This window comes from Podarcis melisellensis (genome assembly GCF_964234715.1).
Source record: "Podarcis melisellensis genome assembly, chromosome: 10".
NCBI classification, from domain to species: Eukaryota; Metazoa; Chordata; class Lepidosauria; order Squamata; family Lacertidae; genus Podarcis; species Podarcis melisellensis.
In genome coordinates this window covers 28,781,163-28,798,880 of record NC_138542.1, presented here as the reverse complement: position 1 = coordinate 28,798,880, position 17,718 = coordinate 28,781,163, and the positions used below count along the sequence as shown (strand labels likewise).

Here is a 17,718-nt window from a genome sequence, read left to right as displayed (position 1 = left end):
TGATAACACGATTAAAGCTTTAGAGATATTTTTGGACTTGGACTCAAATCCCCCCCGGCCTAATATCCCTAGTGCTGCAAGATTGTCACAAGAGCGCCTGGACTAAAATTGTCTATCAAAAACTTCACTCTTGTGGTTTATCACCACAACAGCTACTCACTTTGGGTTTTAGTAAAGCAAACAGTCTAATTTGTCAGTGCCTAAATGATATCAATGCTTTTGAATTATGGTGCTGGAGGAGACTCTTGAGAGTCCCGTGGACTGCAAGAAGATCAAACCTCTCCATACTGAAGGAAATCAACCCTGAGTGCTCACTGGAAGGACAGATTGTGAAGCTGAGGCTCCAGTACTTTGGCCACCTCATGAGAAGAGAAGACTCCCTGGAGAAGACCCTGATGTTGGGAAAGATGGAGGGCACAAGGAGAAGGGGACGGCAGAGGACGAGACGGTTGGATAGTGTTTTCGAGGTTACCAGCATGAGTTTGACCAAACTGCGGGAGGCAGTGGAGGACAGAGGTGCCTGGCGTTCTCTGGTCCATGGGGTCACGAAGAGTCGGACACGACTAAACGACTAAACAACAACAAATGATATCGAGTGTCAGAACAACCTGGCCACGATAAGGAAATTTTGCCCATGGTATGACTATTTTCCACCTTCCCATTTCAACTCTCTGGCACCCTATCTGCATAACCTAGCAATTCTGAAATACAGACGCGCTTTTACTCTCGCAAGATTGAATGTATTGCCCTTGGCTGTACTTGAGGGACGATTCCAACAGATTCCACACGAAAAATGCTTACGTCCTTGCGGAGATGGCAGTACCAAATCGGTGGCGCATGCCCTTCTGGCTTGCACTCTTTATAAAGACTTGAGGAATGAGATTATCTTTTATTGTCCATTCCGGGTCGCCCAACCACTGTCACAGTGTCCTTTTTCTTGGCAGATCAAGATGAGCAGGAGACAGCAAAGGTTGCAAGGTTTTTAGCTGGGGCAATCAGAATAAGATCCACTATTTGACTATTGATTCAAAACCTTAAAATGGATTTTATATAATTGACTTTTTCTTTCTATTCTTTGTATATCATATTGTTGTTTTATTGCTGATGGCTGACGCAAATAAAGATTCATTCTTGGCAACATTCATATATTCATATATTTGCTCCTCCTCCTCTTTCCTTCAGAAACGCCCTCGTTTTTGAGGCCTTTGCTGGACCGAACGGTGACGAAAGGGGAAACGGCCGTCTTGCAGTGCATCGCCGGTGGTAGCCCCCCGCCTCGGCTTAACTGGACCAAAGACGACAGCACTCTGATGGTGACCGAGAGGCATTTCTTTGCAGCAGGAAACCAGTTGCTCATCATTGTGGACACAGACTTTGAAGATGCTGGGAAGTACACGTGTGAAATGTCTAATACTCTTGGGACAGAGAGAGGCAACATTCGCCTCAGCGTAATTCCCACGCCAACCTGTGACTCTCCTCAGAACGCTGCCCCGTCTTTGGACGATGATGGATGGGCCACTGTGGGCGTTGTGATCATAGCTGTGGTGTGCTGCGTGGTGGGCACTTCCCTCGTGTGGGTGGTCATCATATACCACACAAGAAGGAGAAATGAAGATTGCAGCATCACAAACACAGGTGTGTAAACTGAAACTTGGCACCGGAAGAGCAGACTGAAATATGTTTGTGGTTAACCTACAGAGGTTTTTCTTCCAGGCTTATTTGTGTCTCTTGACTCCGATTCAGAAGAGCGAATAGCTTTTCAAATACATCCCTCTGTTGCTCATTAGCCTTAAAATGCGGCAAAGAATTTCGATGCTGATAGCTCCGTGTGTTTGCTTAAATCGCAGATGAGACAAATCTGCCTGCTGATATTCCAAGCTATCTGTCATCCCAGGGAACTCTAGCTGAAAGGCAAGATGGATATGGGTCATTGGAGAATGGAAGTCAACATCATTTTGTATCTTCATCCTCATCCGTGGGAGGATATTTCTTACAACAAAGAGACAGCGGTGGTAAGCATTCAAAATGTTGAAGTGTACCATCTGAAAGCTAGAGATCCAATCACTATTGTCCTTAATTCATGGAGGGTACCTTCTTCGACAGATAGACTCTGTTGATGAGACAATTGTCAACTAATGGCTATGGTCCCTTAAAGGGTATTGGAATATCAAAACACCTGCCATCTTTTAGCATTCAGTAGTAGATCATTGGTGTATACAGATGCAAATTCATACATTTTTATCCTGCTGAGGAGTGCTTCCAGGAAATGGCTTGGAGATTTTTCTTGTGTATTTTATTTCATCTCCCCCCCCCCCACCTGGAGCCAAACTTTTCAACCATTGGCCAAGGACATCAATACAGCAGTGATTCGAATGCTACCAAGTGTCTTCAGCAAGAGAGTCAGATGAGACCTTTCTGTCGTGACAGGATAAGTTCAGTTTTCCCCATTCCCCAGCATCATGCAGAGGTGCTTTTGTTCCAAGTTAGTACTTTCCCAAGTCTTCCATATCCAGAAGTCAAAGTCTGTATCCACTGGTTCTTTCTGTGAGATGCAACAGAAGGACTTGGTGTGGCAGCCATATTTTGTGCCCTACTTAACACTCTGGATCAGAGGTGGGGACACTGTGGCTTCCCAGGGGCATCTGAAGGCAACCCTGTGTAGGGAAGTTTTTAATGTTTAATGTTTCATCGTGTTTTTAATATTCTGTTGGGAGCTGCCCAGAGTGGCCAGGGAAACCCAGCCAGATGGGCGGGGTATAAACAATACAGTCGTACCTCGTTTTGCAGCCAGGATCCGTTCCAGAGCCCCTACCGCTAGCCGAAAAGGACGCAGGGCAAAGTGCCGCATCTGTGCGCACGCATGGAGTGGTTTGCGCTTCTTCGCATGCGCGAAGCACAATTAAGAGCTTCTGCACATGCGCGAGCGGCAAACCCCAGAAGTAGCCCATTCTGGTACATCTGGGTTTGCTGCGGACATACACTGGAATGGACGCTAGACAAGGAGTACGTTCACAGAGGTATTACTGTAAATAATAATAATAATAATAATCTTGCAACTCCCATCAGCCTCAACTAATGATCAGAGATGATGGGACAACAGCTTGTGGGCCACAGATTCCCCAGCCTTGTTATAGCTCTCGCTGTTGAGGAAATCTTGTGCCAGAATAAGTGCACCTAACTTGACAAGGAACATTATCAAAGTGACCCTGGCAAGGACTGTGATCTAGAGGGCTGCACAGCCAGGTCTTTTTAAGGAATGTTGTTAGGAGATCCTCTCCGCCACCACCCTGCCCAAGCAGCAGCTTTTCCACACCTTTGACAAGCTACTTCTAGAATTTAGGGGCATTTTTACAGAAAGCTGAGAGGTCCCACAGCGTGGTCAGTGCTACACCATCTAAATAGACTCTGTGGAACTGCATGTTAAGGGTGCACAACGCTGGAAACCACTAAGTCTGAAAAATCTCATTAAGTTCTCAAATTAGTATGATATCTGGGACCTTTGGGTGAAGGGTGGACTCTAAATACACCTAATAAAGAGTACCTCAAAATAATATTGCTTTGAAATCAATAAAAAATTATAATATGTATTCATATATGACTGTTAAAGTGAAAATAAAGGGATCCTGACCTATACACCATTTCTCTTTTGAAGGAATCTGCAATACAGATAACTGCAGCGAAAATGACTTGGAAGCTGTAACAGATCCATTCTTATGTCATTATCTGGGAACTTCAGGAAGTATATATTTGAAAAGCAATATATGTGGCCCAGATATGTTTGACGTATACCACGCAGGTAATCTTCATTCCATATGTATATCTAAAATAGTTTGCTGCATTTCATTGTCTCTTTTTGAAGGCTCTCTTTTGCTTAGCGAAGCTAACCTAACCTTGTTTTTTTTGCTTATGGTGTTTGTTTAAGGCTGCAATCCAGAGCAAAGGACAGTGTCTGCGGACCTGTATGACTCAAGCTGCTTGAAGGAAAAGGAATGCTACCCCTATCCCCACCCGCCTGAAGATCCTTTTGACCAGTATATCAGCATTTCTGGAATACACCCTCCAAGTAGTAAATTGCTCCCCTCTGCTTACACTCAGCGTGAAGACAGTGGGACAAGAAGCTTGCATCTGAATTTGGATGCATGTGAATTTAGCAGAAATCAAGAGCTGCCTCCTCTTACTACAAGCGGCACTTTCATGGGTATGCTTTCAGTGGTTAAAATAGCTTTGAAAAAGCAAATAAATGTGAACCATGAGCATGCAGTCTCCATTATTAGTGTATTTTTGGTCTTTGTGGAAGCAGCCCAGAGTGGCTGGGGAAACCCAGCCAGATGGGCGGGGTGCAAATAATTATTAAATTATTATTATTATTTCAACATTGGGTTGGGAAATTCAGCATTCAGCACCCATTTCACACAGAATTCCCCAACCAGCTGGCAATAGTGTTGAGTGAAAATCTGCAGCCACATGTATACCGCCTCTGGCTAAACTCGGGGAGTTGACTATTTTAGAAATGCATCTTGTTACTAACTTCAACATTTAACTGTGTCAAAAGGCAGAGGTAGAAAGGTGAATCTGATTTAAGAACATTTCACTGGTCTGTAGGGTGGCCTTTTGTCCCTTCTTAATGGAGAGCACTTGACAAACATGTTTTCTCTCTTGTGTGTGTCTTTCAGGAACGTTTGGGAAACCTATATGGAGACACCAGCTTGATTCCTTCTCAAGTTGTAGGCAGCCTTCGATTTGGCAGCCAAGAGCTTCTCAAAATCATCCTCGTGAATCATTGAATTTTGACTCAGAGTCTGAGGATGATAACAGAAAAGACCGGACGTTTCATGAAGGGGACAGTGGCAATTGTACATACAAACAGGCTGCTGAAAATTTTAGGACTCCTGCTTTTCGGTTTTCTGAGTTGGATACATAGCTCCCCCTCTACCCTGCAAGCTGATTTATGAACCAAAGGAATATACTACCTCAAAGTGGACATTATTTAAAAAAGGAGAGGAAAGAAGACACTCCATACTTGTTTTTTTATTAGGGCTATGATTCAAAAAGAAAGAAAGAAATACATTTTTTTTATACAGATGCAGTTTTATTGCCAAAACATTATACATTTTTATGCAGATTATACATTCCTTATAGAATATATTTCTAATAATTTTATAGCTTTGTTTTAACTGAATGGTACCTTTTTGTAAATTAATGGTGTGAATAATAACTATGCATTTGTTACTAAGACAGATTTCATTTTCTTGAAATGGGTGCTAAAGTGTTCTAAAGGAATACCAACATATGTACATGTTTTGTTTCCAAGGGGTGGGTGTGTGTGCATTTAATGGTCATTCCAAAGTTATAAGCAGGTAAAATGGTCATATTTCCATATCACTTTTTAATACATTGGGCTGCCTTGTGCACTTGAAGCACTGTAATAAAAAGAAATATACAGCCGGCTTTTTATGTTCAGAGAAATGAAAAAGTCGTTTCCCTCCTCCAACCATCTTTTCACCAATTTGTCTGCACTACAGTGCATAAGCGCCCATAGCAGAATATTTGGCATCTGAACAAAGGCACTTGTAAGTCTCCTTTGCAAGATAGTGTTCATTATTTTACTTGAGCTGCTACTTTTGATTTAGGCAGCTTCGCCAATGTGCATCACAGTTCTGCAGAGCAAAATGAGCAACAGCATATTCAAACCCACCATACATTGGCCTAATTCCAAGTTGTATGTAGAGCTTTGCACATGCAAAGGAACAGCCCATCCACATGTGATGCGTTCCTGAAGGCAGACATGTTTGATTTGTATGAATCTTTGATTGCGTACCACTGGAAAACATTCCCAAACCAATATGAGTTAATCATTTTATGCTTGTTATTTTACCATTTCAGTTTCCCAAACAAAATCATCTCTAAAAATGTAGCAATGTCCAATTATTACTATTTTTGCCAAAGATCGAAAAATAGTTTTAAACCCTGTTTATCAAGTCATTCAACAGTCTGTTAAGCCTGCTTTATGAAAGCATACTCCAATAAAGTATTTTCATAACACTTTCAGAAGGTTACCTGCCTAGGAACAGAACAAAGCTTACAGCTGATGAAGTCTTCTAATTGTAAAGAAGTAACTGGGAACATTACTTCTTATGTATCCTCACTCGAAAACAGCAAAAGGCACCCTGCTCTGTTTGAGCCAAAACACTTTGATGGGCAAAGTACTTGTGGGGCTACACTGCACATATCCAAACACTTTTGCCATCAGTCACTGTCAGTTCAGTCTCCAAAGCTGTACAGTGGTACCTCTGGTTACGGATTTAATTCGTTTTGGGGTGCCGTGTGCACCCCTAAAAATCCATAACTAGAGGCGCCACTTCTGCACGTGGTGCTATAGAGCACTTCTGCACATGTGCGAGCGGCAAAACCCAGAAGTATACCCGTAACCCGAACCTGGAGGTTACGCAACACAAGGTACCACCGTATATGGGAAGTTAGACTGTTTTGCCCTGTTGTACTTCCCTTAACACTTGCTTATGTTGAATCGCATTTGCCATTTCAATGCTTGTCCACCCAGCTTGGGAAGACCCAGAACAGTTTTGATGTCCACAGTGCATTCCAGGTTACAAGTTAAAAAATCACAGGTCCCAATACCTTTGGGGAAACTACCTTTCCACAAACCGAAAGGGCAAAAGCACAGGGTTTTGAAGGTGATGATGGGCAGCTGGGGCCTTTTGGTAGGGAGCTGCATCTTCACTTGCCCCACATTGTGATCATACAGGACAGGTGAGCATGGTTTGGCCTAAGCAACCTCATGGACCAAACGAGGCCTTCATTTGGCCTGCAGGCCAGAGATTCCTCAGTGCTACTATAGAGACTAAGCTACTTCCTACAACCACTGACTAGCATTGTTGCCTTCCTCTGAATGTTTTTCGATTTGTCTATATCCTTCTTAAAATGCTGTGACCAGAACCTTACGCAGTATTCCAGACGAGGTCTGGCTAGAACGATTACTTTTTGAGTCTTGGAAACGATGGTTCTGTTAATGCACCCTAAAATTGTGTTTTGCAATTAACACTGCTGGCATGATCATCCTGAGACTGACTACAAGCTCAAGGTTCTTTGCTCATATAACACTGTCATGCCAGATATCCCACATCCTATGCCTGTGGATTTGACCACCCGCACCCCTCCACGCATTCAGTATATTGGTAAAATAAATGTGTATAATGCTGTAAAGGTAAAGGACCCCCAACAATTAAGTCCAGTCGCAAACTACTCCAGGGTTGCGGTGCTCATCTCACTTTACTGGATGAGGGAGCAACGTTTGTCTGCAGACAGTTTTTCCGGGTCATGTGGCCAGCATGATTAAGCCGCTTCTGGTGAACCAGAACAGCTTTCGGAAACGCCGTTTACCTTCCCACCGGAGTGGTACCTATTTATCTATTTGCACTTTGACATGCTTTTGAACTGCTAGGCTGGCAGGAGCAGGGGCAGAGCAACGAGAGCTCACCCCGTTGCGGGGATTCGAACCGCCGAACTTCTGATCAGCAAGCCCTAGGCTCAGTGGTTTATACCACAGTGCCACCCGTGTCTCTGTGTATAATGCGTTAAGGGGAACTCAAATATTTTTCAGGGTGTGTGGTATGATTTTCATCACCTCCAAATATGCACACAGTAGAGGGCTTACTTGAAAATGTTCTCTACTCTCCCTGCATGTGCAGAAGTTTATATATTACAGAGAAGCCATTGTATTTGCAGCCCTATATTAAGTCGAGGTTATCCCTGTATTTCCTGGCAAACTAGCAGTTCGAAAGCACGTCAAAGTGCAAGTAGATAAATAGGTACCGCTCCAGCAGGGAGGTAAACGGTGTTTCCGTGCGCTGCTCTGGTTCGCCAGAAGCGGCTTAGTCATGCTGGCCACATGACCTGGAAGCTGTACGCTGGCTCCCTCGGCCAATAAAGCGAGATAAGCGCTGCAACCCCAGAGTTGGCCACGACTGGACCTAATGGTTAGGGGTCCCTTTACCTTTTTATCCATTTATTACTCTAAAGTAAAGTAGGGGTGGCTAACCTGTGGCCTCCAGATACTGCTGAACTACAATTTTCGACCATTGACCATGGTAGCTGCAGTTGATAGGAATTGGAGGCCAACTTATGGAGGAAGCACATAATTCCCTATTGTCTTAAAAATACACATTTAAGTATTCTTCAGTTAAATGGTACAATTCATCTAGACCAGGTTTTAAGTGGGGGAACCCTGCAACCACACCATTTTTAAGCAAAAATGGTGGAGTGGTAAGAAATGTATATCAAGGTATTGAAAGCCTAATTTACCCTCATCTGTTTTCATTACTTGAGGGCTCCTGAAAGTTGTGAATCCTCATCTCAACAATGTGCTTAGACCCATGTGGCTCCCTGTAGGCTAATATTATGAGTCTCTTTTTAAATTAAAAAAAAATCCCTTCACTTTGAAGGTGCAAATTTATATAGTTGTCAGACTTTTTAAAGCTTAATTGAAAGCAGCTGTTGGAACAGAACTCTGTAGGCTGCATCTTTCAGAGAGTAAGTCTGGATCAAAAGGTCCTTTCCCCTCCCCATTGCCCCTCCCAGTGAAGTCAAAGCTCTCTCTTTTTCTCCCCATCCAGGAACCTGGCATCCAGATTGCAGTGTAATTTCCCTCTTTAATTTCAGCCCTAGCATTGGAGACAGGAAGCTAATCCATCTTCAGTCACCGGTGGTCTAACTGTACAGAATGGATTTTTCATGCTTTTGTTTATCGAATTGCCAGGTTTTCTGACTGTTATTGTTAATTTGTCTTCATTGTTGCCAGATGTGGTTATGTGGTGGCAGACACTGATATCAGCATTTGGGGATAATTAACGGTGTTTTGAGAGAAATTAATTTTTCCAGGGTTAAGACACACAGCTCCGAGACAGTAATGTAAGAAACCCTAAATTAGATTTGCTTGCTCGTGGTGCGATCCTATACTTTCCTAAGAGTAATCTCATTATTCATTGGATGCTCATACTCAACAATTTTCAATACTTCTATCTAGAGTTACACTAATGACAGATCAGAGTTTAATTTTACAGACAATTAGACCAGGGGTCAGCAAACTTTTTCAGCAGGGGGCTGGTCCACTGTCTCTCGGACCTTGTGGGAGACTGGACTATGTTTTTTTTTTTGGTGGGGGGAATGAACGAATTCCTATGCCCCACAAATAACCCAGAGATGCATTTTAAATAAAAGGACACATTCTACTCATGTAAAAACACGCTGATTCCTGGACCATCCACGGGCCGGATTTAGAAGGTGAGAAGGTGATTGGGCCGGATCTGGCCCCGGGCCTTAGTTTGCCTACCCATAAGTTAGACTAAAGAGCTAAAGATCTGCATGGTGAGATGTGCATAGATAGGCAGACTTTTGGATTCTTTTCCTCTTCTTCCTAGACGAGGGCTTTCAACAAGTTGGCTTTCCAATCCTGGGAAATTCCAGAAAAAGAGGAGAAAGAATTGACACCAAGCCAAAATAGAGGAGGGTGGGACCTGAACAAGTGTAAAATTCTGCTTTTCGTATTATGGCTTTACATCTTGTCAGAAGGCCCAGTCTACCCAAAGTTGGGCACTTCTGATTTCCATTGATTTTAAGTAGAGCAAATAGGCATATACTGTACTTAAATCTCCTAGTAACATCAATGGGCCTTAATGGTGCTTAAGTGTATCATGCTGTTAAGCATATTGCAACACTTTTCAGCTAATAGAGGAGCTCCAGTTTCAATTGTCAACTCCCAATTGCTGGACACTGAGGACCTCTTACAGATGTCTTACAGATGGAATTCCTGAGTAAAAAAAAAACATTTGCCGCTTGTGTTGGCTGTGAAGGTTGCCTCTGGACAAATACACTGTGCACATTTTGAAAAGAAGAGCTATGATTTCTTCACAAGGCACCCTTCATTCTGATATGTGCCTGTATGGAGGAACCAGTTCCAGAGTACATGTTGTCACACATTAATTTTTGGAGGTAGAAACATTGCAAAAATATATTTTTAGTTTGCTTCCACACACAGTTTCAGGCATCTGAGTTTTATTAGTTAGAAAGAGGCTAAACGGTTGGCCCTGACACTCTGCGCTCATGGAATCCAGAGCTATGTTATGCTATTTTCCCTTCTAACACAGATATAAAATAAAGTTTGTGGCTTGATATTCATACAGGTGTAGCGGAGGTGATAGGACATGAGTTTGAAATGACAGAATGTTTCATCAGAAGCTCTTTTCTTACCATTTGGGTCCCCTTCGGATACTTGAAGATGGCTTTAATATCACGTCTCAGTCTTCTCCCGGCTAAACATTCCTCAACCATTCCTCATAAGGCTTGGTCTCCAGACCTTTTATTATCTTCTTCGCCCTCCTCTGAACACTTTCCAGGTTGTCAATATCCTTCTTGTTATGTACTGAAGTTCTCACCCTGGGCCAGCAGGGGGATACTGTAGATAGTTATGCAAATAAGGGATCGAAAGTGACGTTCAGTGATTGGATAGTTTTAGAAAATTGTTACAGTTACGTTGTACTGGAGCTCTATATAAGCAGGCTGACTGAACCCTTCAGTTGAGTTCTGTTTGGGCCTGTGAATAAACAAGAGCTGTTTGAAGAATCGCTGTGCCGTCTGATATGTTCACCCACAACTTAACACTTCTTACATTGTGGCACCCAGAACAGGACACAGAACTCAGGCGTGGTCTAACTAGGGCAGCAAAGAGTGGAACTATTACTTCCCTTGATCTGGACATTATACTTCGGTGGATGCAACCTAGAATTTCACTAGCTTTAATGGACACTGGTTAGACACTGCTTCATTTTTTTTGGTTGCTGCTTTGATTTGTGTGCATCTGTATATTATCAAATATTAAACCAGTGTTCTCATTGAGCCCCACCTGTTAAATAATTATGTTCGCCCTTGGCTGCATCTTTCTTGTGTGTATTTTTCAGGGAGGACCTAAAATCAATATATTTCCCTCAACAGAGGTTTTATACGACTAGTGTGTGACATTTCTAAAGCCACAATCCTATACTTGTGATTCTGGAGCAAGTCTCAATGAATTTGTTGGGTAGACAGGCATAGGATGGGCTTTGCTTTTAGACCTCTTCAGCCACATTTTCCTGATATGCACTTGTAAGCATGCTGCGTTTTCTAGTTCTGTGTGTTCCTCAATGTGATGTGGCAGGAATATCTTCTGAAACAGTAGGGTCCAATACAGGGATGAGTTCCTATCCCTTCCCCCGTGTTTTTTGTTTCGGGTTTTTTTCTCCTTCAGATGTTGCCGTAAATCACTTACAGAACTGACAGCGTTTGGGCTGCATGACAAACGTTCCATAATAATGCAGCCCGATAAAAATGTGGAATTTCTGAGGTTACTACTTGTAATGCTTTTGGTGCCGTTGTAAATTCCCAGCTGTGTCAGCGTAGGTGGAAAGCAAGTCATAAATAAAAAGTGTGTAGAGAGATCTCTTGCTATGAGCCAAATTCCATGACTTCATTCAACTACTTAAAAAAAAAATCTGATAAAGTCATTAACATTATCTTAATTGCATTTTTTTGTGTTAGAAATGGTCTACAATGTATATTGGGCATCTGATGAGCATCCATACTGCCCTGCTTAGAAGCATACATGCATGGGAAAGAGACTGGGGGAGACTGGTGTCCCAGCAAGAAACCTTAATGATAACAAATAAACAAGAGCTTTGTGTATTTTGATAGGAGGGACAGGGAGGTGGTGAGAATCCAACAGATAAGGGGGGAAACTCTGCAATTGTCTGTGGCTTTAACATGCTAAGAGACATTGATAATTCTAGGATAATAATAGCTTGGTTTTTAACCTGCCAAGCATTTTAATGGAATTATATACTGCAGAACGAAGGAAATGGGTAAAGTTTTGAATTTGGTTTATGTAGTATGGAACAGTGCTGGATTTACATATAACCTAAACAAGCTATAGCTTGCAGCAGTTCTCAACCTGTGGGTCCCCAGATGTTGTTGGACTGCAACTCCCATGATCCTTAGCTAGCAGGACCAGTGGTCAGGAATGATGGGAATTGTAGTCTCAAAACATCTGGAGGGCCGAGGATGAGGAAGCCTGGCATAGGGTCCCACTCTCTTGTGGGCCTCAAAATTTTTTTAAAAGAAAATAACTGGATGTACATTTCCAAAATATAAGATAAAAAACAAATTAAATAAAACCTACATACAGCAACAGTGTTATGTGCTGTGTAGGCTCCTACGATGTAATGCCAATGTGTTTGCATTATTAAGTTTGTTATGCATAAAAAATCATTTTAAGTTAGAGCTTAATAGTTATTTCACTATTAATATACTTCTTCATTGTATTTCACTATTAATATACTTAATTGTATTTCAGTTCAACAATTACTTTGATAAAATACATATTTTGTTATGTGCAAATGGCTTTAGATACCTGTTAGGTCCATAAATTACCATATAGCATATATTCAACACAAAAAACAGTGACAATTTGTTGTTGACAAAGGGCAGCTGGGCATATAAAGGGCCCCATTACCTTCAGTAGCTTAGGGCCTCATCAAACCTACATCTGGTCCTGGTATGAAATAACTAAAACAAGACATGTTTTGGCAGTGCCCATGCTGTCATATCAGAGGTTTTTCAAGCTTTTGAGACTTGTGGAGGTAGTGGTAGTGGAGAAATGGTGAAGCTTATATTGAACTGGTTATGAATCCAAAGTGGTGTCAACGTGACTTGAAATTTGATAGGAAGAACCGAATGCACAAATACAGGAAAGGTGACTGCTAGCTTGACGCCATTACATGTGAATATTCACTTTTACTTATAAAGGCATTTCTAAACCAGCAGCTCATTATAATAAAATATTGTGGAAGTGTTCCCCCAAATTAAAGCAAAATCTACAGTCACATTTCATTTTGCAAATGGACAGGATCAAGTGATCCAACAAGGAATTCAATTAAGTGTGTTCTCTAAACACTCTTGACAGAACAAAAATGTTTTCAGCAAACAATGGAACAGATCAGGATTTGCAAGTGCCTGTTTAATTTCAACAGGAAGTGTATCCCAAAGGGTTAGTGCTACTGTTCTGAAAGCTTTAGTTCCAGCAGAAGCTGCTAATAGTGGCATGGGGGGGCAGGGGGTGGTTGCCCCAGGCACAAAATTGTTAAGGGGTGCAAAAATTCAACACTCGGTGCTGCCTCAATACAGTTGCGTGCTTCCGTCATCGGGCTCCATTAAAAATGGCTTCTCCTTGCAAATCAGGAAGTGACCTCTTCAGACAACAGAACAACTCTTTGTATCTCTCTGGCTGTAATGTCTACTAGGCAGTTGAATGTGCATGCATACTCCATCCATTTTCCTCTCTCCCATCCACCCCCTGCATGCCCCGGACACAGGCAACCCATGCTACACCACTGACTGCAAAACAAACACCTGTGGGACAGTCAGGAGAGCTTCTCTGCATTATGACAATGACCTGACTGGTGTATAAGGAGGCAAGGTGCTCCTTCTAGTAACCGGATCCTAGATCATTCAGGGCTTTGTACACTAACACTAATACATTGAACTTAGCTCAGGAATGTCATGTTGGCTGATGTCACGTTGCTGATATAGACATTTAAAGCAGTAACAGACCACTTTAAACAGTACAGTGCTACCTCTGGTTAAGAACTTAAATCGTTCTGGAGGTCCGTTCTTAACCTGAAACTGTTCTTAACCTGAGGTACCACTCTAGCTGATGGGGCCTCCCGCTGCTGCCGCGCTGCCGGAGCACAATTTCTGCTCTCAACCTGAAGCAAAGTTCTTAACCCGAGGTACTATTTCTGGGTTAGCGGAGTCTGTAACCTGAAGCGTCTGTAACCCAAGGTACCACTGTAATGGGTTCCCCTAAAGAATCCCAGGAACTGTTGTTCGTTAAAGGTAGAGAGATTTGTCAGCTACAATTCTAAGAGTTCTCTGGGAAAAGAGGATTGATTGTTAAACCCTGTCAAAACTGTAGCTCCATGAGGGGAATAGGTGTCTCATAACAACTCTCAGCATTCTCAGTTCTCAAGATGTTTTGGGAAAAGCCAAGTGGTATGATGCAGCTTCAAATGTACGATGTGGATGGGACCTAAGACTTCCAACAGTGAATTTGCCCCCATTATTGGCATTCAGTCAATTCCACAAAGATGCATGCATTAGATATTTTTCCCTACATGAGAAATGCACACCTCTCTGAACTTTACCTGGAAACATAAAAATAGAACGAACCAGTCAGTCACACTATCAGGGAACTTCTGAGATGTCCTCAGTTGGGTCAGGCAATTGCAAAACAACAACAACAACAACAACCTTAATAATTTCTGTTTGCTTTTTAAACAACTAAAGTCCCTCACCTTCCATTCCTCCTCTAGGCTCATACGATCATGTACATTTTAAAGAATATTTTGGGAGGTGCATTGGCTGAATACAAATTACCAGCTTACCATCTGAGAAATGAGGAGAGGCTTGCCAGTTTAAAAATGTGTGCTAAGCTCAGCACTGCCGATGACTGTGGGTGGTCTTGTGGTTTTCCAGAGTTGTAGTATGCCACGAGTTGCTGTTACTGTTCTGTTACTGTTCCTTGGGTTGACCATATGTTGTGTTACTGCGGAGCTGGGATGTTCGCTCTACTTACCCTTTCATGCATTTCTATGGGTTTTTTTTTTTACTGTTTCTTCATTTACAGAAGTAGATGGTTTGTTCTGTTCCTACGTCTGAACATGTTAACACATATCGGTAATGGTGTTGTTTGCATTAGTTTCCAAATGCGTAGGTGTGATGGAAAGTCCAGGAAAAAGCAATGCTGGTGGAATTCCACCAGAGTGGAATATACTGAGCTACAGCTTCACTTTGATTGGCGGTAGGTACAGCTATCCAGAAGGAGGGTGGAGACAGGACTCTGTTCATGGCATTGGGCTGGGGAAACAGTATAACCTCTGAGCCGTGGAAAACTCACCCTGAGGGGATATTTGCAGCCAGAGAAGGCAGTCTCTGAGCTGGGGGCTAGATTGAAAGACAGTGGTTATTGTCTGTCAAAGGGTATCCAGACACGAGAAAGCTGAATTCTGGGAGAAGTGGAGTTCTCAGGGAACACTCTACTTAAATCCCACTTCCATAGGAAGGGGATAGATTTCCTAATGAGAGAAGAAGAATCCCAAACCAGTTAGAAAGGGAGTGTGCACAGTGCTATTTTTCTAGAAAAAAAGAGGTGCTAGAACTCACCATGAATGCCACTCTTGTTCTTATAATGGCAATGGCACCCACCTGAGAAGTGTCGGAATGGAGTTCTGGTGAGTTCCAGCTAAAAGAAATAAACCTTGCTGAGTCAAATACAGTGGTACCTCAGGTTACAGACGTGTCAGGTTACAGACTCTTCAGGTTACAGACTCCACTAACCCAGAAATAGTACCTTGGGTTAAGAACTTTACTTCAGGATGAGAACAGAAATCGCATGGTGGCGGCGCAGCGGCAGCAGGAGGCCCCATTAGCTAAAGTGGTACCTCAGGTTAAGAACAGTTTCAGGTTAAGAACGGACCTCCAGAATGAATTAAGTTCTTAATCAGAGGTACCACTGTAGAGGAGCCTCAGGTGTGAGATTTCTAAAGGTGGGGAATCAGAAGGTCAATAGGCAGATTAATACTAGCCTAACAAAGAGTACCAGCCTGTTTCAGAACTCACAAGTTATTGAAACCTAAGCTGGAACATCTCTGTGATAAGTTTAAGTAAGTAAAGTAAATCTAATGTGTACACTTACCATCTTATTGAAAAGTCTGCGATATCTGCTGAGTTTGGTGTGTACATTTTGCTGATTCTTCGAAGCTCTCTAACTCCCAAAATATTTCCGTTTACCATTCTTATTGTGAAATAAATCCTTTTTCTGTTTAACTTCCCTAAGACTCAAACTGCCAGGTTTTTCTTATTATTATTTTAAGCCAGAAGGAGAAGGGCCACACTACAGTAGGCAACGGTTTTGAGACATTTTCCTCCAATTTTTAGCTGCTCACTCCTCTCCAAATCACCAGCATACAGGCAACTCCTGCACTGACCATGAGGAAAAGTAGGCTTCTGGGTTCAAAGGTAGGATACAAATTTAACAAGTAAATAGTACATCGATTCCATATGTAAAGTGAGGAAAGATCTGATGCTATTCATAACAGTCAAGTGCAGCTTGCCTCTATCCTGAGGATAGCCAAATCTCATATACATTTTCATGCACATTTCCCCCAATTCGTTTATTTTGGTACACAATTTTGCTCAGTATAATTTTGCTCATTCATGCTTCCACTTGTCCCATACCTAGAAAGCATGGGTACAAATGGTTTTCTAGGCACAGGTTCAAGTGGTTTTGACTTTGCCCTGCCACATTACCCTGGAAAACCTGTTCTTTAGTGTTAATCAGAACAAACAGCAATCCATGGAAAATCCCATTGCTGTTTGTTCCAATTCAGTATTAAACTGTGGGTTTTCCTGGGGAAATGGAAGGGCAAACTAAAGTGCGGAAGATTCCTTAGTAATTACATTGATTCATCTTGAAATGTATGTCCTGATTTCCTTCTCAAACAGAAATTTCACATAAAACACATAGTTTAGTATTTGTTTTACTGCTTTATGTCAAAAGATTCTGGTAACCGAGTGCATTATTTGGATAGCAAATGCCAGTCAATTTAGCCAGCAATGCCATCATCAAACATTAAACAAAGAATTACTTCAAAAAAAGAACAGCAGTTGAATCAAATTATGGCTTGATTTAAATGGTGTTGTTGTGCTTGATTTAAATGGTGTTCTTGTAAACAACACAAAGGATAAGAAAAGGCAACATTTGTTTGCAGGAAATAATTCTGCCTCTTTTATAGATAGCCTTGTTAATTTGAGAACAGAAGCAAACATGTTCTTTGTGCCTTCTTTTTTCTTTTTCTTTTTTGAAAAAAGGTGCACAGATAATTTTTATTGGTAGCAACTTGGTTTTTGTGGATAACCAGCAATTTATTACCAAGTTCAGGCCTTATTGCTTTTTCCAGCTTGTGGAAACCTATTTCCTTCATGCATAACACTTTTTAATTTATCACCTCCTGAGAACACTTAAGCAACTGTGATTCAATTAAAGCCATGTTCAGTGGGTGTGCCTGTGTTTCACCCTTGGCTGATAAAAGAAAAAGACGCTATATTTTAGAATTATTGATTGACTTCTCTGTATTTATGACTCCAGTCAAAATCTTTAATGATTCCTTTAAACTGTTGTGTATGTGGTGTGCTGATCTCATAGAAGAAGCTCCAGGTGCAATCCATATTTTTCTCAGAGCTTAGAAATACACCTTCCTTTAAAAAAAATGTGCTAAATAAGTTAGAACTGTGCTAAACATTGGCAAAGGAATGTTCGTGAAATGACAGTTCTTATAGCTCATAGATGATAGCCAATGATAGCCATACTCAGGGTAGACCCATTGGATTAAAATGATTTGTTATATAGTCCCACTTATTTCAAATGGGTCTATTCTGAGTATAACATTGAATATCACCCTAAATGAATATTTGCAATATGAACTTCAGGAATCAATATACAATACATATTCAGTGCTAATAATAATAAATTGTTGTCGTTGTTATTTGTACCCCATGCATCTGACTGGGTTGTCGCAGCCACTCTGGGCAGCTTCCAACATATATAAAAACATATTA

At 41.7% G+C, this 17,718-nt stretch overlaps 1 protein-coding gene across 1 annotated transcript in view; it reads left to right on the top strand.

Annotated features, from left to right (window-relative positions):
* The window catches only part of LRIG3 (leucine rich repeats and immunoglobulin like domains 3), a 55,453-nt gene extending 49,411 nt beyond the window's left edge, over positions 1–6,042 (top strand). The window contains exons 15-19 of the mRNA XM_081928004.1: positions 1,183–1,635; positions 1,848–2,012; positions 3,653–3,796; positions 3,923–4,198; positions 4,674–6,042. Coding sequence (XP_081784130.1) covers positions 1,183–1,635; positions 1,848–2,012; positions 3,653–3,796; positions 3,923–4,198; positions 4,674–4,921 — 1,286 coding nt within the window. The 3' untranslated portion in view covers positions 4,922–6,042. The remainder of the gene's footprint in view (positions 1–1,182; positions 1,636–1,847; positions 2,013–3,652; positions 3,797–3,922; positions 4,199–4,673) is intronic.
* The last annotated feature ends 11,676 nt before the right edge of the window (positions 6,043–17,718 follow it).